The sequence below is a fragment of the Leptonychotes weddellii genome, chromosome 12 (genome assembly GCF_054177405.1).
Source record: "Leptonychotes weddellii isolate Sample4059 chromosome 12, ASM5417740v2, whole genome shotgun sequence".
Taxonomy (NCBI): Eukaryota; Metazoa; Chordata; class Mammalia; order Carnivora; family Phocidae; genus Leptonychotes; species Leptonychotes weddellii.
The window spans coordinates 62941505-62964352 of record NC_138380.1 but is presented as its reverse complement, the minus strand read 5'-3'; the positions used below and the strand labels follow the sequence as shown (position 1 = coordinate 62964352).

The 22848-nt window shown below is 33.9% G+C and overlaps 1 protein-coding gene across 1 annotated transcript in view; it reads left to right on the top strand.

The window, feature by feature from the left end:
- Nucleotides 1-22848, top strand: part of CASD1 (CAS1 domain sialic acid O acetyltransferase 1) — a 49638-nt gene that overhangs the window by 10306 nt on the left and 16484 nt on the right. Inside the window, exons 4-10 of the mRNA XM_081800525.1 lie at nucleotides 7778-7822; nucleotides 9058-9120; nucleotides 13403-13447; nucleotides 13880-14003; nucleotides 15119-15333; nucleotides 16952-17374; nucleotides 18625-18714. Coding sequence (XP_081656651.1) covers nucleotides 7778-7822; nucleotides 9058-9120; nucleotides 13403-13447; nucleotides 13880-14003; nucleotides 15119-15333; nucleotides 16952-17374; nucleotides 18625-18714 — 1005 coding nt within the window. The remainder of the gene's footprint in view (nucleotides 1-7777; nucleotides 7823-9057; nucleotides 9121-13402; nucleotides 13448-13879; nucleotides 14004-15118; nucleotides 15334-16951; nucleotides 17375-18624; nucleotides 18715-22848) is intronic.

Below are 22848 nucleotides of genomic sequence, written 5' to 3'. Positions count from 1 at the left end.
AGGGGAAGAATGAAGGGGGGGACATCAAAGGGGGAGACGAACCATGAGAGACTATGGAGTCTGAGAAACAAACTGAGGGTTCTGGGGGGGCGGGGGGATGGGTTAGCCTGGTGATGGGTATTAAAGAGGGCACATACTGCATGGTGCACTGGGTGTTATACACAAACAATGAATCATGGAACACTACATCAAAAACTAATGATGTAACGTATGGTGATTAACATAACAATAATTTTTTTTTAAAAGTGCTAATAATCTTGTAATCTTTTAGCATGTACAATTTTATGTCTTGCTTCTTTTCCCACCACTTACCATAATTCACCGTATTATTATATAATCAATGTAAGCATCTTCATAATGGCAATGTGTTATTGAGTGGATATACGTAATTTTATATAATTCTTTCTTTTCTTTTTGTAGTTTTCTATTTTTTCTTTTACAATTTAAAAAAAGGACATTCTTGATTACATCTTTGTGTGAAAACTCTGCTTTTTAGATTATTTCTGAAGAATTGAATCTCTATAATGTAAATATTAGGTTAAAGAATACAAACACTTTAAAAACTACTGATTATATTACTAAACTATTTTAATTTATACTGCTATTTTCAATGTCCATCAGGACCTAATTTTCTACAGCTTTGCTGGCACTGGGCAATTACACTGTATACTTAAAACAACAATGTGACAAATTTCTGCTCTTTTTATAGAAAATTTCTGATTTTAAAAATATATCTGTCTTTGAAAATTAACAAGAATGGATCTCTCTCTCTACATATACTTGTTAATTAATTGGTTGGTCAGTTAATACTTTGTGGATTATCTCATCCTTTCTTTTTATACATTTTTAAGTGATGCAAAATTCTAATCCCTGTCTTCAACTGCAGATGATTGGGAGTGGGCGATAGCAAGGAGAGAAAAGTAAAATACAAGAAAGTTTAGAATTGTAGGGGGAATAGCTCATGATTTTATGATGAAAATCTGCCTGTTCCTGTCAACTCACCATGTGGTAAGGAGTTGAAAAATGAGGGACTTCACAGCTAAGTATCTAGTCACATAGTCACTACATCCTTGGGAACTATTCCTTGTGAGAAGAGTCCATTAGCTATTAGAGATTTTTGTCCACTAGGAAAGGCTAGTATAGATTTTAAATTTGAATAATGGAAAATGATAAAGTCCACTTTTCATTTATTTTGGTATCTGTAAATATATTTTTCATTTGTATTTATACACACAAAATTATACAGAAGAGTTGATGTTTAATGACATGAGATTATCACAGTTTAAAGTAAAATACTTTGAGTCAACTTGTAAAAAGTAGAGAGATTTCTGACTTCAAAGAAACAGTTTTAATATTTCTAGGCTTAGAATAGTGTGAATTTCTGAAAATTGGAATAATGGATTTGACAGCAGTTAGTTGAAAAAAACTATAATGATTTAGTTTACAGCCAAAAGTAGGTACAATATGGTACATTGTTTCTGAGCCCTGGTTATAACAGTAGGTTTCCAGTCTTTATTTTCTAGAGGTGCCCAGTTAACCCACAATTATCAAACAAGATACATTTAAATTTATGTGCATTTAAAAAAGAAACAAAGACAGTTTGTCATAGTCTGAGAGACAGTTGCTGAGAAAGTAGTTCAAACTGCTAGTGGAACATTTGCCAAAATGTATTTTACTTAGTTCCCTTGTCTGAACACCTTGAAGACAGGGATTGTGTATTATCATTTTTATTTTTTAAATACATTTGTTGTGCCTCTCACAGCCTGGCATATTGTAGAGGCTAAATTTTATTATTTTAGCCTTGGTATGGGTTTGTTTGGGTAGAATAAGGAGTATTGAAGATAATTCTTTATTTGAATTTTTTTCTTCTCCGTGTTGAGGCAAAAAAAAAAAATCTTAAAGAAGCTGTAGAGCAGGACTCTTCTCAAATTCCATTTTGTGCAAGACTGGTTCTGCAAAAACTCTGGTCAAATAAGTTTGGGCAGAGCTGGGTATCCTATCCCCCTTTTAGATGGTTTTAATTTAGGCTGGGATATTAAAAACTTGAGAAGTCTTGCAGTAAAACAAACAAACAAACAAACACCCCTGTTTGTGTTGCTTTCAGCCAGAGGGCAAACTAGATACTCTGGAGGCCCCTTCAGCCTCAAACCAGCTAGATCCTGGATTAAAACTTGTTGATGTATTTCTAGACTTTGAGGAAATGGGAGACACTCCCCAGAAAAGGAACAAACCATGAGTCAAAACCAGAGATGGGAACAGTAATAGCAGGCACTCAGTAGAGGCCCAGGCTGGCCTGAAGACAGATGCCAATAGCGGCAATGCTCTGTGTGTAGAAGACGAAGCTTTGGGCCAGCAGATTTCTCAGTGGTACTATTGGAAGCCAGAGGATGCTAGAATAATAGCTTTAAACTTCTGAGAGAAAGGAAATTTCAATCTAGAATTGTGTGCCTAGCATACAAATGTCTATTCTCGAAGTTTAGAACATTCTCAGATAAACAAAATCAGGGTTTATTGCTGGATAGATTTATAATAAAGGATTTTCTAAAGGGTAAACATCAGGAAGAAGGGAAATAATTCAGAAAAAAATGACCTGAAACATAAGAAGCAGTGGTTAAAGAAAATCCTAAGGATGCATGTAAATCTAAACAGTGTCTAAACGATAATGTCTTTTTTTTTTTAAAGATTTTATTTATTTATTTATTTGAGAGAGCGAGAATGAGAGAAGAGAGAGAGAGAGAGAGCACATGAGAGGGGGAAGGTCAGAGGGAGAAGCAGACTCCCTGCTGAGCAGGGAGCCTGACGTGGGACTCGATCCCGGGACTCCAGGATCATGACCTGAGCTGAAGGCAGTCGCTTAACCAACTGAGCCACCCAGGCACCCGATAATGTCTTTTTACACTTTATAAAAAGACAGTATTAAAGAACTGGCTAATAATAGCATGCAAGTCAGAGGAGTATGATCACAAAGTTTTCTAATGTCCCACACATACATAACATGCACACACACACACATATGCCCATACACATACATTCATATCTACATGTACAAAAACATATACATGCAAAAATCACTTTTTATATATATTCCACATATATTTAAAAAACCTATGTATGCGTGAGGGAGCTAAAAATCAAAAAGTAAGATGATAGAAACATCATCAAAATAAGTGCAAGTGGTCTAAACTTGTCAACTAAACACAGATTTTTCTGATTGGTTTTTAAAAGAACTTTCTGCTGCTTAAAAAGACATATCTAAAATAAAAAGGATATGGAAGGTTTTAATTAAAAATGAGAAAAGATTTACTAGACAAATACTTATTAAAGAAAGATAAGTCATATTAATATAAGACAGAATAGATTGTAAGGCAAAAAGTGTTATCAAGGATACAGATACTTTTTAATGACAAAAGTTTTAAATCACTAAGATTTGAAACTCATGGGCATGAAATAAATTAACCTTAAAATGTATAAAGCAAAATTAATATGATTACAGTGAAGAGTTGACAAATCCTCCATCAAAGTGAGGGAATTGCTCACTGCTCATGCATTTAATGATAGGACAAACAAAATTACTAAGCATATAGTTGACTATTAACATGCTGATTTTATGAACTTACAGCTCAATACTTAAAAATACACTAAAAAATCAAACAATATATTTTTTCAAGGCACACGTGGGATCTTTTTGACAACATATTGGGCCATTAAGCAAGCCTCAACAATATCAGAGAATTGGTATCATTCTTTCTCTATTAGATAAGTTCCTTTATATTCTAACTTAACCTGATAAAAATTCTATAAGGATCCATAAGGAACAGTAAACGTTCCTAATGGTGAAATGTTAGACATATTTATGTTAAATTCAAAGAGGAGACAGGGTTGTCCATTATTTCTGCTTCTATTCAAAATTGTATTAGAGGTCTTACCAAGGAAAGATAAAGATGTAAAGATTGGAAAGAGATAGACTCAGAATTTCGTATGATACAATTATCTACAAAGAAAACTCCAAAGAATCTATAGAAAATTACTAGATGTAATAAAAAGTTTAACAAGATAGCTGATATTAAGATGAACATACAAAAATTAATTGTAACTCAATGAAGCTGTTAAAAATGAATTGCTTATCTACACACGAGGAACATAAAATTCAAACTCATTTAAAAAATACTGTGTACAATAGTTAACAAAAACCATAGAGTACATAGGAATGAGCCTAGCAAATGTGGAAGGTCTTTATGTAGAAAAATCATAAAACTTTATGTAAGCACAATTTAGAATGATAAAATTAAATATGAGATATATACTATATTCTGGAATGGGAAGAGTCAATATTATAAAGATGTCAGTTATTCCTAAATTGATCTATAGATTCAATGTGATTTGAATAAAATCCTAACAGGATTTGTTACGGAACTTTACCAATTGATTCTAAATTTTATGTGGAAGGGCAGTGGACCAAGAATAACCACAAGGTCTGAAGAACAAGGTGGAAAAGACTTATTTTCCAATATCCAGATTTATTTTAACTCTGTCATAACTAAGACAGTGTGGTATTGGTAGAGCTAAACAAAGAAACCAATGGAACATGATATAGAGCATTAAAATAAACATGTGTGGGATGCCTGGGTGGCCCAGTCAGTTAAGTGTATGGCTCTTGATTTCGGCTCAGGTCATGATCTTAGGGTCGTGAGACTGAGCCCTGCATCAGGCTCCACACTCAGTAGGGAGTCTGCTTGAGACTTTCTCCTCCCCTCCCCCCGCTCTCTCTCTCTAAAATAAATAAATAAATCTTTAAAAATATATATAAAATAAAACACTTGCATATAAAAAGACTTAATAAATAACAGAGATGCTGTTGAATATCCCTAGAGAAAAGGAGGTCTATCCAATTAATGATGTTGAGGCAATTGGTTATGTATATGGAAAAAAGGTGAAATTGGAACCCCTACCTCATCTCATCAAGTAAAATAATTTCTAGATGAATTTAGACTTAAATGTGGAAGCTAAAATTTTTAAACCTTTAGCAAAAAAAAAAAATGCAAGGGAATATCTTCATTATTTCAAGTAGGGAGAAGTTTCTTACATAAGAAACAAAAAGTGCTAACTATAAAAGATGGATAAATTTACATACCTTAAGATTAAGAGAATCTGTTCATCAAAAGATACAGAAGAAAAGGTAAGCTACGAACTAGAAGATATTTATAACATACATCCAAGAGATATAAGGACTCACAAATTAATTAAAAAAAAAAAAAAACAACCCACTAGAAACAAAAGAGGAAAGGCATGACCAGGCATTTCAAAGAAGAGGAAACATAAATCCCAGTGTAAATCTGAAAGATGTTTAAGCATTCATAATTTGGGAATTTCAAATGAAGACCATAGTGAGATACCATTATATACCTACTTAGTGACAGAAATTAAATTTTACAATGGCAAAGAATATGAAATCTGACAAGATTTATTAAAGACTGTATCTCAAACTGTTGGTGAGAGTATAGATTGTTACAAACACTTCAGAAAATAACTTCCATTATCATGTGAGGGTGAACATTTGTATAGCCTGTGAACCTAAACAACTATTATTAGGGACGCTCTTATTATTCATTTATTAAGAAACCTACAAGAAGGTGACTATCAGTGCTGTCTACAATCTAGATTTGGTGCATTGTATCAACTGACCTAAACTCTACAAAAATAATAAACATAATATTTGATATATATAAATATAATAAATTGATTGATGTAGGAAGGTTTTAAAAGGCCAAGAGATGTTCTAGATTATAAAAGAGTAAAGAGACATGATAACTAAATGCCTGATTTTAATTGATTTCTAGATTAAAATAGAAGAGCTATAGAGAGGACATTATTGGGAAATTAGGGAAATTTGAACGTGGACTGTATATTAGATTAATATTTTGTCAATGTCAAGTTTCTTAGGTGGGATTATAGTATTATGGTTACGTAAGAGAATATGTTCTTAGGAAATACATGCTTTATGTATTTAAGGGTGAAATGGTATGTCTGCAGTTTACTTTCATATGGTTCGGTAAGAGAAAAACAATGTACATATCTGTGCAGAGAGAGACAAGCTAGTGTAGAAAATGTAAACAATTGATAAAGGGTGGTTGGGGTGCTCATTATAATTTTGTCAGTTTTGCTCTCAGTTTGACATTTTTCTTTTAAGTTTGACATTTTTCAAAATTAAAAGTTGGAGAGAAAGCCAATTACATGAAACAATATATCATTTAAGGATGCATATACATGTGACAAAACTATATAATAGAAAGGAAAATAAAAAAACAAAATTCAAAGTAGTGGTTCCTTTGGGTGAAGCAAGGAATTAAGAAGGGGAGGTCCACGTAGGTCACTCAGTGTGTTGGTAGTGCTCTGATTTGTGCCATGGACTCAGGAGTGCTTATTTATGTTTATTGTGCTTTGTGATTACATATGTGACATATTCTTTTGTATATATCAAATGTTACATTAAAATGGTAAAGGAAAAGAAGAGAGAGATTGAGTTGAATTAACTGAACTATGCAAAAGGAGGAAAAAGAAAGTTCATGACACATTAGTTCTCTGGAGAAGAACTTTAACAAGGTCGGGATGGGATAGGAGGAGAAAAACACATGTAATTTTGTCTGACCCAGTATTTCCAAGATTTATTGGACTAAGGAAACTCTTTTCATAGAACACACCTTAAAGTACTATTGGTCCCAAGAGTCCTTTTGGGAAATGATGCTTGAATTTTAAACATTAGCCTGCTGATAAAAGCAAGCTTTGTTTCACAGAGATATAAATATAAATACTATCTGTCTGGTTAAATTAATGAAGACATTTCAGCCTTGGTTTTAGGAAGAGAATTAGCTTCTTTAGTTGACCACCGCCACCCCCACCCGACCCTGGATTTTTAACTCTGAAAGGATTTCTATTCTTTATATGGAATGCTTGGTTATAAGATGTTGTCTCCAAACTTTATTTTTTTCTTCAACTGGACCACTTATGTACAGTCTCCAAAGCGAAACCCAAAATAACCTAGAGTCATATATGTGCGCTCCTGTTCAGACAGGACTGCTACTAGTATACTGGTGAGAACAGACTAATATTGCTGTAGCAACAAAACCACTCTACGATCTTAACAAATTCTTTTCTCACTCAGTGCTGCATGTTGTGGGTGGGCTGGCAAGAGGCTTTGCTCTTTGCGCTCAATCAGGGATTCCTGCTTGTTGGAATTTGTACCATCTTCTAGTTGTACCATTTGGAACATTATGCCTCTGCAGTCTCAGCATTAGGTTAAGCTAGAGACTAGAGAATTGCCCTGGGAAGAGGAAAGTGACCCATATCACATCTAGCCATGTAACACTGGCCAGAACTAGTCATATAGTTCTGTCTAATGGATTGAGGGGCTGGGGTGGGACTCAGGAAATGCAGAAGAGCAATCCATCCTTGCCATAGATAATAGTAGTAGGACTAAACTGGAATGTGGCAGCCGTGACAAAAAGATAATTTATGTAGGCATGTTTACATATTTGCTTGCTTATTTGGAGTTGAGGTTTTGTCTTTGAATTATATCTTAGATGTTAAAAATCACATATAAACAATGTAGTGTCACTTATTTTTTTGATATTCTGTGCAGGTCTTTTTCCCTTCAGGTTGAATATAGATAATTGAGATGTGGTGCGTAAATAAATTAACAAAAGCAGCTAAAGGGAGAATTAGTGACATAAAATTAATTTGTATATGAATATTTCTCTGTTCTCTCTTTTTTAAATGATAGCATGGGAACATTCCTTTTGAAGACAAGATTGCATCAGTGAAAGTGGTAAGTTCATGTAACAGTAAGCTAAATATTGTGTTGAAACTGTATTCATTGGTTAATTTATTTGTAGATCAGCTAATGCTTTGTGTATACTAAATATATTTCAATGTATTTAGAGTAGATAAGAATAGTTCAAATGATTGAATAAATGTTTGTATGCACTGTTTTGTGTAATAAAATGGAAAATTTGGTTCTCAGATTTTTTTTAATCCAGAAAAAAATAATCTTATATGTTAATTTGAAGCCAGTAGATGTTCAGGATTAATATCTGTAAAAGAATATATGTGAATTTTCTGAATTCCTAGTTGCAGTAACTTCTCCTAGATACTGAGAATACAGTGGGGATCAAGACAAAGATGTCCTAGACCTAATGGATTTTGCAAGTCATTATAGTTCTCTACATGCATTAAATGTGGAATAAGGATGGTAAAAAGGAAAAAGTGGGGCATTAGGAATGTACAAAACAAGGAATTAAAAATAGTTTCCTCTTTGAGAAAGAGATGTTTTAACTAAAGCTTCAAGGATTGGGGCGCGTGGGTGGCTCAGTCGTTAAGCGTCTGCCTTCAGCTCAGGTCATGATCCCAGGGTCCCGGGATCGAGCCCCACATTGGGCTTCCTGCTCGGTGGGAAGCCTGCTTCTCCTTCTCCCACCCCCTCTGCTTCTGTTCCCTCTCTCACTGTGTCTCTCTCTGTCAAATAAATAAATAAAATCTTAAAAAAAAAAAAAAAAAGCTTCAAGGATCAGTAGGAGCAAGTCAGGTCCCGTGGAAGAGTTTTACGAGCATTGTAGACAGAACAGTATGTGCAAAGTCCTGGAGAAAAAGGAGCACATAGAGCATCCTAGCAGCTGAAGGAGAATCAAAAGGGTACTTACCATGAGGGCGAGAGTGGCAGGAGAAAAGGCAGAATGTCTTTGTAGAGGCCAGATCCTGCACCTCCTTAGCAGTTCTGAGGACTTTGGAACTTATTCTGAGGGCCATTGAAAGTCCTTGAATATTTAAGCAAGAATGTGGCAAGATCAGATTTAAATTTTGAAGCGATTACTACAGGGAGTCATTTAGAGGGAAACAGAAGTGGGTACAAGAAGTATCATGAGACCGTCGGGAAACTGAGGTGGGAGTGAAGGTGTTGCAGACCAGTGGTGGTATTCGTTAGGTACTCTGTACGACAGGTGCATGTTTGTTTTGAATGGTAGATATGTTTCTTTGACTTTTTCTTTTCTTATGTTTCTTTTTCAGGATTTTCTGTGGCATCCAGAAGTTAATGGTTCTATGAAACAGTGTATCAAAGTGTGGACCGAGGTCTGTATTTGAAAATACCACATTTTAAAAGCTCATGAACACGCACTGATTTGCTCCCCCTTACTCACCTGTCCCACTCTTCTGTACTTTATGCCAACTTTCTTAATAGTGACTAAATTGTGCTGGATTGATGCTGTCACTTTACTGAGAAGAGGGAGTTTTGATCCAGTTCCTCTGCTGCCACCACCCTGGTCCTACAACCATTATGTTTATGCCACACTCTGCAGCCAGAATTTTCTGTTACTCCTGTAGCCCAGTTCATTCAAACCCAGGTCATCTTCCTCGCACAACATACATTCTTTTGAGTGTTTTCCCACTTTGTCCTTCAGACTCATGACCAGGTTCTTTAGGCACCTATTTTTTGTTAAACAGCCTGTTTTCTTCCCTTTTATCATTACACTTGTGACCCAAAAGTGGAGCCTGGTATATTTTGGCTCATAATGTTCGGAGATAAATTAGATATAAGGACAAGCATGCTATTAACCTTGAAAACCCCTAAGTCCTCACAAGTCCACTCTACAATCTCCACAGTAGTCTCTGTGGAGCTCTTGGTCTGTCCTTTAATTAAACCTGTATTCTTTCCCAGAGGTGTTCGCATTCAGGATGGATAAAGCAATATTCAATTTTGTTGATCTTGTTTTGCTTAATTACTTGTGCTGCAATGGTATTTTTCTTTGCTTCTTTTCACATTACACGTTTAGTACTGCAACCACTTCATACACCAAATAAGCTTATGTAGTCAACATTTCTAACTTTGTTTCTTTCACAAAATGTGTTTAAGTTTTCAAAAAACAAAAATGCAAACAACTTCTAGAATTCAACTTTCTGGTAAATTGCAGTCTCACCTAATTGTCTTTTGTTTTTGTTGATATGTTTATTGCAAAAGTATAGAATAATGTTACATGTATATTTCAAAGGATTTAAATATATGTTTTATATTTGTGCTGGACCTAAAAGTATATCCATTAAAGTAGTAGAAATTCACAGTTAAATAAACATCAGTGTAGTATAATTTATAAGTCCTGCAAAATCACAGAAGACCTTTGTTATTTACTAACTTGGAGATACATTGCATATCCAGATTTTCAGTTCTTGTAATTTGTAAAACTAGTTTTTTGGAGCATTAGCTTCTCTTGTAAAACTCCATATGCACTATTGGGGGAAAGAAAAGATTCAGCTTATTTAGGGAGATGGCCGTGTCATTACCTAAGATTGATTAGTTGATTGATTTCATTTATTTAAAGAGTATGTATGTATGCATGTATTTATGTATTTATTTTTGGCAGTTTTCATAGTAAGCTGCTAGATCCTAAGAATACAATGATCCATATTTTTATGATTTACGTAGTATTGCTAGTTTTATGCTGGGTATTAGGAGTGTGGCTAGAAATTAGCCTCAGTCTCGGCTCTCAAAGAATTTACAATATCTAGTAGATAGTGACTTTCTGATGAGTAATAATGTGGTAAAATGAAGAGTAACTACAGAATTGAGCACAACGGACTCTGAAAGCACCATGGATAGAGGCACTTAGTATGGGGGTTGGTTAGATATAGGTGATAGTTTAAGAAAGCTTTACAGAGGAGATAATATTTCCAGAAGAACTGTTGGGTCAGAAAGACACACTTATTACCTGAGATAGCATTATTTAAGCCTACAGACATAAAAGCAAAGTTGAATTTAGACAACTCCACTATGATTCAACAGATATTTATTAATCGCCTGTCATTTTCTAGGTACTGGGTTAAAAACTGCTGATACCTTGGTTAACATAATAAAGTTCCTCTCCTCAAAGAGCTTCCAGATGAGTGGCAGATATAATTAAGAAAGTAATGTGACACATACCAAAAAAGGGGAAAATAGGGTGCAGGATGATTACAGAGAGTAGGCACTACTCTAAGTTTTCAAAACTAGTTTTCAGATAAAGTGATCTTAAGGGTGCGGGCCCAGAGGTGCCTGGGTGGCTCAGTCAGTTAAGCATCTGCCTTCGGTTCAGGTTGTGATCACGGGGTCCTGGGATCGAGCCTCACATCGGGCTCCCTGCTCAGGAGGGAGCCTGCTTCTTCCTCTCCCTCTGCCTGCCACTCCGTCTGCTTGTGCTCTCTCACTGTCTGTCAAATAAATAAATAAAATCTAAAAAAGGGGGGGAGGGGGAGGGCCTGGTGTGAGAAAGGAGGGTTGTTTCATGCATAGGAAATAGTATATGCAAAGATACTGAAGATAGAGTGTAGCTTATTCAGGGGATTTTTTTTTTTTTTTAAGATTTTATTTATTTATTTGACAGAGAGAGAGCACAAGCAGTGGGGGAGAGGGAGAAGCAGGCTCTGCTCTGAAAGGCTTAAACAAGAGAATGATGACATAGTGGAGTAGTTGTGGGAAAATTAGGCTAACCTGTGAAGAAACCAACGATTTAGATTTAATACTATAGGTAAGTGGTAGTCATTAAGAAGTCTGAGCTACTCGGGTGGATTTGGAGAATCTGGGTACAGTGTGAGGTGATATTTGAAGTTACTTGAAGACATTGAATAGGCAGTGGGTCTAGAGATTAAAGAAGAGGGCTTGTAATGGAACGATCAAAAAACTTGTGAGAAGGGGCAGTAAAGGGAGTAAGAGGAAAAGCAGAAGAATAATTGTAATGTAACACACAGGGGAGGAAAGAGTTTTAAAAAAGTGGCCAGTCAGAAGTGTCACTTAAGGAACTAGACAGAGTAGAATGAAGCTAACAGAATGTGGCAATTCAGAGTTCCTTAATGGGAAGGTCAAGCCCCAAATCAAAACGTGATCAATTGAGGCATAAATGAGAGATAAAAGAAATTGTCATAGCGAGGGCAAAATGCTCTTCCATGTAATCTGTTGGTTAACGGTGTGAGGGGGAAGGATTTGAGAGTGAGGCATGGTTGAAGGAACGTGTTTTTGAGGATAAAGATGATTTAGCATTTTGTAGATGGGGGAAGGAAGGAGACTAGAGAATGAAGACAAGATTGATGAGAGTTAGAGACGGATCATTCATGGGTATAGCCTTGGATGTAAAGAGGGAGGCTATAGAAACAGAATAAGGATTAGCCATTAGGAATAGGGAGATATTTCTTGACTCTGTTGTTCAAGAAAGATAAGCTGGCTGAGGTTGTAAGAATGGAGGAAGAAAGGCTAGAGCACACAAGCCAGATGAATTCTCTTTTCTCTATGAAGTTTGAGAATTAAATTCTATATTGAAAGTCAGAAGGAAGGCAAGAGGGACCTATAGAAGGGAAATAAGGTTTGGGATAACCAATGTGAAGAATGAGAAAAGGAGCCATCTAAAGCTGAGGGAAAAGTTCCACTAAAATAACAGTGTAAAATGAAGCACACTAGACTGGAAATAAGAATATCTAGGAAGGAAATTATTGTTACTCTTTTTCTCTACTTTCATAGTCTTCTACACTAGCATGTATTACCTTTCCAATGAGACAATACCCGTCATTTTTATTTTTATAGATGAGTCAGATTTTTTTCTAATTAAATTTCTTGCTTATATTTACTTGTTCCTTGTGCACATGTTTCTAATATCACGTCTTAGATGTTGTGGAAAGTACACTTCAGGAGTCACAAGACTTAAGTTCTGGCTTTGTCCCTACCAGGCCTCAGCCGCAATACCCTGTAAACTTTTCTGAGTCTGTATGCTTAACTTTACAGGATATGTATAATATCTTCTTGCCTATATCACAAGTGGTAAGAATCTATATTAAAATAAGCTAATTTAACAGAACTTAATAAATTACCAAGTACTATATAATTGGTAATATTAGTAGTAGGACAATTTCCATTTGGTCAGGATTTGTTAAATAGGATGATTTCCATTTGGTCAGTATTTTGTTAAATACGTATTGGATTTAGCTTTCCCAAAGACATTTCTTATATTTTATTTAACACTTACACCATGTACCCTATTGGCTTCCATGGATATTTTTTTTAATTTGCTGCCATAATATGCTCTATAAACAGTTTACTCAGATTTCAGGATAATATTAGGCCATATTAGATTTTAGTGATTGAGTTTTTTTTTTTTGAACATCAAAGAATTAAACATACCAGCTTCATGCCATCCTCTTAACCACATAACCATGTAAGGTTTTAGGCATTGGATGTTCCATCTTGTTATATAACAAGAATCCAGTAAGGAATTCTAGAAAATTAAAGTGCATTTAGAAGGAAAAACTTAAATTCAAGGCAAGAACCAAGTGATGTTACTTATATTAATTCCCTTAACTGGATAGAACATTATGACAAAGATTTTTCTTTCTTTAGGACTCTGTTGCAAAGCCCCATGTGATTGTAGCGGGAGCTGCCACAGTAAGTTATTATCTATATTCTTACATGATGATTTTTGTTTCATACTTAAAGACATGCTAAGAAAAAGTTAACTTATGTTAAATAAAATTCTTGATTGTACTTAGGTATCAATTCCCACTTCTATTATAATTAATGAGGCTGATGAATTATCGTGAAAAAAATCTGAGTGCACTTCGTAAACTTGGTGTTAAGTGTCAATATTATTTTATATCTAAAATTATATTTTTCTTGAATGTTATACATTGAGTGTCTAATTTTGTATCAGCTTTTTCTAATTACCTTCATAGATTTCATGAAATAATTGGACCAAATTTTATTCTAATGTTGAACAAAAATGGGAATTATCTTAAAATAATAACTTCTGTTACAGTAGAGTCAATTATAATTTTTCTGTGATAAATACTGAATTAATGCTTAATTTTTACTTCTTAGTGGTCTATCAAGATTCACAATGGTAGCAAGGAAGCGCTTTCCCAATATAAAATGAACATTACCTCTATAGCACCACTTTTAGAAAAACTGGCAAAGACTAGTGATGTTTATTGGGTCTTACAAGGTAAGGAATGAGTAATGAACAAATGTCATTTTGCATATATTTTGAGGCATGGGTTTTTATTGTCTCCTGTTTCAAGAAGCAAAATTACTCCTTTGTGAGAATAAATCTTGAAATAAGGATTGCAAAATTAGAATAATTTGAGTTATTTGCTTTCCTTTTCTGAACTTAAGGAACAGACAAATAAATATAAGAAGTAAAAATAAATAATAAATAAACATATCCTTCAAGGAGCCTCTGTATATAAAATGGCTGTAGAATATAACAAAGAGAGTAAGTTCTCGAAGGCAAATGAGATGTTTAGGTCTGATTTTATTTCTTACAAAGTATATTTATTATAATTGGGAAATACAGAAAAAATTATTGTCTGTTTCATAATATTAGACTCATTGGAAGTAAATGAATGTACTTTGGAATTGACAGAATATATTTAAATCATACCATCTAGTTTATACTTGGTAATGAAATTCTTTAAGAGAAAGTTGACATTAGATCAAGTCATTTGAGGAGTTTATTGAAGGTCCATTATTTAATGCCTACCATAATATGAAATTGCCTTGGATATTTTAACAATTCAACTTGCTTGTCAGAAATTCTTATGATTATTTCCAAATTGAATGTCAAGTTGAGTGGAACAACAAGGGTGGTGATAATCTGTTCTGCAATCTGTATTATTTATAGACTCATCGTTAACCCTTCTCTTACTAAAATGAGAAAAAATTATTTATAGTAAGTGATAAGGGACCTTGGTCCTCAATAATACTACTTCCTAATTGTGTCAACAAAGCAGTGACAGGAGAAAAAAAAGATTGACTGCTACTCTTTATTAGGCAGTCTTCCCCAGTCCAGTTTTAAATTCCATTGCCCAGTAGAACTCCGCATCCCCAAATTTTAAACTCTTAAGACATGCTAGAACATAAAAATGTTTCCTGAAAGCTGTGTACATAAAAGAAAAAAGGAATGAAAATTCTTTAAATTTGAAGGAGGTATTGATTGATTGAAAGCATCTGAACTTTAACAACAAAATATGAAATGCAATCAACTAATTTGCATGATCACAATTTCTACCAATAGGGACTTTTTAAATGTGTTTTTAAAAATATGTGTTTCACGTGCAGATCCTGTTTATGAAGATCTATTAAGTGAAAATAGGAAAATGATCACTAATGAGAAGATAGATGCCTACAATGAAGCTGCAGTCAGTATTTTGAATAGTAGCACCAGAAATTCTAAATCAAATGTTAAGATGTTCAGTGTTTCTAAATTAATTGCTCAAGAAACCATCATGGAATCATTGGATGGCTTACATCTCCCTGAATCAAGCAGAGAAACTGTAAGAATTCTTGTATCTGTCAGAAGATAGAAACTATAATATCTTATTGGTTATAACTATACATCACTATAATATGGTAACAAATAATTTATTTTATTGCAATCTTAATTACTTGTAGTTATTCTATCTAAACATATATCTACACATAATTTTGCTTTCTATTACCTCGCTGAATATATTAGAGTTTTAGTAAAAAGGGAAGAAGTTATGCAAGGGAGGAAATGAAACTTCATTTATTGAGTGCTAGTCACTGTTAATATACCTTATCTCCTAAGAAGCTTATAAGTTCTCAGCACGTTCATATTTAAAAACTATTACTTTATGTTCTCTTTACCTTAAGCCTTAAATTTATAAGACTAAGCTTCTGTGAAGCACACATTTTTAAAATATGTGGAATCATTTTATTATTTCCTTATAGTTCTTAAACCCTAAGTATTAGTCAGAGTGCATAGTAGTTAACTGAGCAAATCCAGATTGACAGATGGAAAGGGATTTTAGGTCAAATAAGAAAGAGAACTGCCTAATTGTAAATTTTCGCACACAGTACAACAGATATTATTGTTTTCTTATAAAGCAGAATCTTTTTGAGGATCACATAACCCCTTTGACTATTCAATAAAAGGCAATGATTCTATTCCTGTTCCATGCAGAAAAATGCATGTTTGCATATTCACAGACATGGTTCTCCATAGACTTTAAAGGGGCTTTGTGGACCCTGGAACTGGTTAAGAACCTTAGGCTGGAGTTTGTAGGCTAGTATCTTCAAGAATGCCAGGTAGAGACCTTCCTGAAGTCACAGGGCTAAAAGGATGAGCTTTTCTAAATAGTTGAGTCTTTCTGAATGCTTAGGCTTAAAAAATATAATCATTTTAGAGTTCCAAAATTGCCTAAACTATGAAATTTTTATAAAACTAGATTTGATTGAACTTCAACTAGACAGAATATTGGCAGCTTGTCTAGAAGATTTTTATTATAATGAAACCATATTAAAGATTCCACATTATTTGATATTAGAAACCTTAAAACATTAGAATCCTAAGTGGTCCATAAACTGTAAACGAAATGAAAAGCAAATTACAAATATTGTTAGCTAAGAATTAGTGATTTCTTTGGTGCCAGTAATTTTACATCTTTTTTTTTTTTTACATCTAAAGACTGGGACTCTATCTTAAGTATCCTGGTATCTTCTGTATTGAAAGTCTGTTAATTAAAATTCTTTGGGCTTTGACATCTGTCAGTATTTTTTTCACCAAAGGTCATGGCCCATTAGCAGCCATGAAATGGGTATTTCTTTTTTTAAAAGAATAGAATAGAAAAATGTCACAGTGCATTCCAACTAGTAAGGAGAGGTATTGTTTCCTATATATGTGTTCTGGGTCACATTATAAAATGAATCTTTCATTTTGGATCATAGTCCAAGAAGTTTGAAAAACCCTGAACTGGCTATTATAGCTTGAAGGAATACCATTATTTGCATGAGTGTTTGGGAAATGGTAGCAAAAAGTACAAAGGTATTTTGGTTTCGGTGCTGAAAACTCAGTAGTATTCACAAGAGAAAAATCTAATGCGAGATATATTACTGACAAGATAATAACCAAATAACTTGATTTGTTCACAGAGTGCAATGATTCTTATGAACGTGTATTGCAATAAGATTTTGAAGCCTGTAGATGGTTCCTGTTGTCAACCTCGGCCTCCTCTTACTCTCATACAGAAGCTAGCTGCTTGTTTTTTCACTTTATCTATTATCGGATATTTAATTTTTTATATAATCCATCGTAATGCTCACCGGAAGAATAAGACATGTACTGATTTGGAAAGTGGAGAAGAAAAAAAAAATATTATCAATACCCCTGTGTCTCCATTAGAAATACTTTTACAGTCTTTCTGCAAACTTGGCCTGATAATGGCTTACTTCTATATGTGTGACCGTGCAAATCTATTTATGAAGGAAAATAAATTTTATACACATTCAACTTTCTTTATTCCAATTATCTACATCTTGGTTTTGGGAGTATTTTACAATGAAAATACTAAGGAGGTAAGAGTCATTTTCCTTTTAGCTAATGTTATCCTTTTTATCTCATTATAAACTCTGGATTAAATAAATAATATCATTTATCATACCAGAATATTCAAACATGTATATAGAATACAAAGGGATATTGTAGTTGTACTTTGCCTGGTGGACTCTTAACAGTTGCTTTTTTTTTTTTTTTTTTAAAGATTTTATTTATTTATTTGAGAGAGAGAATGAGATAGAGCATGAGAGGGGGGAGGGTCAGAGGGAGAAGCAGACTCCCTGCTGAGCAGGGAGCCCGATGCGGGACTCAATCCCGGGACTCCAGGATCGTGACCTGAGCCGAAGGCAGTCGCTTAACCAACTGAGCCACCCAGGCGCCCCACAGTTGCTTTTTTGAAACAGTTTGGAAAAAGTTCAAAGAGTCATGTGAAGATTGTTGAAAAGTCGGTAAATAATGATCTGTGAAAAAGATGTCATAACTTAGTGTTCTTTTGCCTGTTTGGGGATGGAGAAAGTGGAGATGCTCCCAATTTTATAAGGGTCTGCAAACATGAGATAGTATTATCTTATATCAAGTGAAAAAAAAATGTAACTTAAAAATATAATTAACAAATGCCTATATGCACATTTTATATTTATATATTTATACTGTCAGACAAGTATACACACAAATTCGAATGTACATAATAATGTGGGCACTGCTTACAATATTCTGAATTTCCTATTTTAGAATTATTATAATTGCTTAGAGTATTGGTGCAGCTTCTTTATAAGGCATGATTTATTTGAATTAATAAACTCTATTGTAAGAAATAACTCTCATATGAGGATTACTAATCAGTTTTTTAATCTCCAGTGAGAATATCCTTGGGAAAGTAAACTATAGTAATAGACCCTTTTTTCACATTAAAGTGTAAGAGAACTATAAGGTCTTTTCCAGCTGAAACTCTTAAGATTCTTTTAAAGAAAATTATAAAATGCCATTTTTTAGTTTTACAAACATATCTGTCACAATATAAATGTAATCTTAATATAAAACCATGAGTAGCAACTTAAATATTTAAAATCTCTTTTAGTTTATATTAATCTTCAAATTCATATTGTATTTTAAATAGTTTTATTATATCTTTCATCAAATCAAATGCCAATCTTTGTTTTCCCCCCAAGTTTCTTTTGACAGAAGCATTAGCTTTATATCCTATAAAAAAAATTTACTTAATAATAGCTTCATAGTGAATTTTAAAACAGACTTTGGTTCTTTTCCACAGACTAAAGTGTTAAATAGAGAACAAACAGATGAATGGAAAGGCTGGATGCAGCTTGTGATTCTGATTTATCATATCTCTGGAGCAAGTACAGTAAGTATTTTGAATTTACGTTCAGAAGGCATAGGAAATGGTGGGACTCTACTGTTTCTTTCAGGGCATCACCTCTTTTGTGTTTTATATTCCCCACCTTTAGAAACCTGTTTTATTTCCCACCCAATCATTATACCTTCCCATTCTTCTCCTACCACCCAACTCTTTGAGAAGGTATAGTTTCAAGGCAATAATTTAGTTGTAATACTTGGCCTTAATTTTAATTAGTAGAAGTAGCCGATAACCTAAGGGTATTATTTCATGCCACCCTGTTGGACAGCTAATTTAAACTTAGGAAGAAACTGTGTAGATGCAAAGGATTTCAAATAGGCAAGTTCCTATCAAAAGAAATCAAGTTAGACGATTATATTTATATTCTGCCCTTACTTGTATTTTAGGAAGTTTGGCCAACTGTTTTTACCCCTTTAAAATTTAAAAACCTTAGAATTCTTTTGCCCCAGTATTCAAAGAACTCAGGTACTAAGGGACTACCCTTGTACCATTTTTGTGCCCTACTTCCTAAGTATTACCTCCTCCATGAGCTGGAGGACCCTGTCTGTGCTCACCTAGTGCCTTCTGTACCTGAACAAAATCATTTTTTCCTTCTCCCTAGGTGTCTTAAAAGACAGGATTCTCATAGTCTCGGAACACTCTGGATTTGTCAGGGGTAGGAAAAAATGTATTCCGAGTTGTAACATTCTAGCTATATTGCAGTTAAAATGAGCTTTTGAGGGTGAACCCAGGTATCTAATAACCACTTCTCACACAAGTTTTATAGTGAAGATACAAACTAATTTCTATAAAACATGTTTTAAAAATTTGAGAAACTCATTCATAATTTTGGAACTACCAAACTTTTTTGTTGCTTACATAAAGCACACATCTGTAAATAGTATTTGAATCAATGATAAATTGAGATAAGAGGGGGAGTGTTGTCCAGACAGAAATACTTTGAAATTTCCATAGCAGCAGTTAGGAAGGTAAATAATACTGAGGTTTTTTTCTCTAACAGGTGTCTCTAACAATTTGAAAATAATATTATTCTTCATTGAGTCTTTTCATTATTTTCAAAAACTGGCAGTGATTTTATGGATGGTTTGTTTGAAGGGCAGAAGGTAAAAGCATGAAGTACAATTTATACTGAAATTGTATGGCTCTGACAAGTATATTTGTGGCAGCAGTGAAATTCCCGTGACACTGCAGGTGAGGGGGACCTAGTGTGTTCAGGTGGTTACAGAAGATCCCAGACAGTAGAAGAAATCCAAAGCAAGGACAGATGAGGATAGTAAGATTTAGTTTATAAGCCCAGTTCAGAATTTGGAGGATATATTTGTCAGATTCTCTAAAAAGTAGGTAGAGATGAATATTGAATCCTAGAAATATCTCTGACATATGAATAAAGATTGGATTAATTTGAGAGGGAAAAAAGGCTTTGTTTTAAGAAAATGCCACTTAGAGACATAATTAATTGCTGACATATTAAAGGGTGATACTCCTATTAAAAAAAATCAGATAGAAAGAATTAATGGCAGATTAAGTTCCTCAATTCAGTGATTCCAGAAAGAATTTGGATCATAAAAAGATGAAGGCAATTTGGCATTCTATTATAATCATTTGCCAAGCCAGCATTCTAATTCTAATATATCTTAGACTACATCCCAATATATCCTAAATTACAATTTTTAAAAACCCCTGTTCTGGAAGGACATATTTTTCATTAACAGACCATTTGTTATGATTAATTAACATATTCCTGTTCTTTTATGTAATAGGATTTTGTGGTTAAAAATTACCTGTATCTACATTGGCAAAGCATTATTAGCATGGGTTATAACGTATCTTGGAACTTGATTCTTGGATATTTGAGGGATTACCCTCATTAAAAATTCTTTTTAAGTGCCACGGTTATTTTAATTACCTAATGTTTTTTATTTTGAGTAAAATATGTCAAACTTTAGTTGTGCCTTGTTTTTATACTAAAATAGAAACCATAAAAAATTACAGAGAATTATTAAGATAATCCAGATGGTCTGGCAGATTGCAGTTGTTGGTATAAACATTCCTTTAAAACATAATTTATAGGAAATATGGATAAAATACTGTGAATTTAATATGGAGAGTACAGCAAGTTAGGTTTATACAGTAGATGATTTTGTGTTCCACTGTGGGTTTTTTTCCTTCGGGAATTTGTAAGTAACTTTCATGAAAGAATCTGAATAAAAGATCGTGAGGAAAAATTTGTGGGACTAGAAAAAGAACAGAATCGGAAGCTAGCCTAGCTATTAATTATAATGCAGTTGGAAATCAAAATATATTTTAATACTAAAATTTTGTTGTAATACTTGACTCATGAAAGATAAAAAGAAAAATAATTTGAATTAAAGGAGAATAAAGAGGAATGACAACCAAGTGCAATGTGTGATCCTTGACTCAAGATTGCTAAAAAAAAATTTTTTTAAACCATAAAGGATGCTGCTGGGACAATCAGGGATATTTGAATACAGATTGTACAATAGATACTGTTATATTCATATTAAATCTTGGGTATGATAATGATAATATAGTCATGTAAGAAACTATTCTTTCTTCTTAGAAGATACTTGCTAAAATATTTAGGGATGATGTCGTGTACAACATTCTTTAAAATGGGTCAGCATGGTATATGGGTGTCCATTGTACTATTCTTTCAATTTTCCTGTTGACTTAAAATATGTTAAAATAAAAACTTGGGAGAAGTATTACATGAAATTTGTAATAATCCGACATTGGCAGGCACTTGGCAGATTATTGTGATGGTGTTTAATTTAATTTAAATGAATAGTATTTACTATTTACATGTAATAACCAAGTCTCAACTCTGTAGGCCCAGCCCCAGTCTTGAAGGGATTTCAAAGCATGTTTTATGGACAGTGGTTAAGGTAACTGGGAAGAGTTAGCCTAGGTTGGACAGCTGTTTTCAGATACTTGTAGAACAGTCAGATAAAAGAGTGACTAAGTGTGGTACAAATGGCTCTGGAGCTAGACTCTCCATTATGGAAGCCACTAGCTACATGTGGCTGTTGAGCACTTGAAGTTTAGCTGGTTGGAATTGAGGCGTTCTGTGAACATGACAGACATACCAGTTAAGTATGATTCATTGTGATAAATGCATAATGAGTTAAAAAACTTGGTGTAAAAAATATAAAATATCTCACTACATGCTTATTACATGTTGAAATGATAATATTTTAAATATATTTAGTTAAATGCATTGTATTTGTTAAAATTAGTTTCACTTGATTCTTTTAGCTTTTTAAATATTCTGGTAGCCATGTTAAAAAAGTACTGTATGGCTCGCATTTTATCTTGATTGCATAGCACTGTCCTAGAGAGCTGAAGTTGGAAGCTTTTACACAGATTTCAACCTTTCTTGAAAAGGAACTTTATGGTAGAAAATGATCATCTGAAAATGGAATGGATTGCCTTGGGAATTGGTATGTTTTCTGCTATTAAAAAGTGTTCAAGGGGGTGCCACCCAACCACCCAGTTGGTTAAGCATCCAACTCTTGATTTCAGCTCAGGTTATGATCTCAGAGTTGTGAGATCAAGCCTCGTGTAGGACTCCGCCCTGGGTCGTGGAGCCTGCTGAAGATTCTTTCTCTCCTTCTCCCTCTGCTCCACCCTTCCCCACCCTCTTAAAAAAAAAAAAATGTTTAGATACTTGAAGGGAATATTTTAGAGTGCTTTCAAGAATAAGGTAACAGGCTTAGAATAGACAAATCCTGAGGTTAAGATGACATTTGCTACCTTCATCATCACTGTGATTCTAGTATGTTACACCTTCATTGAAAATTTCTGACTTAATGATGAGATAAGACATTTAAAAAGAACTGATGATGAAGGGCAATAAATAAAAACTATTTTTGATATATAGATTGTGAGTGCTTTAAGAATGCCAAGGAAGGAAAAATGACTTTCATCTGAGAGTAAAGATAGGAAATTTTGAACAGGGCTCTAAAGAAGAATAGGATTTGAATAAGCAAAATATGGTCACAGGAAGAACATTCCAGGGTAGAATAAACAGATAAACAAAGGAAAGGTGACAGGGAAGCACAAGAAGGACAAGTATGGAAAACAGAGAATCTTAACAGTTTG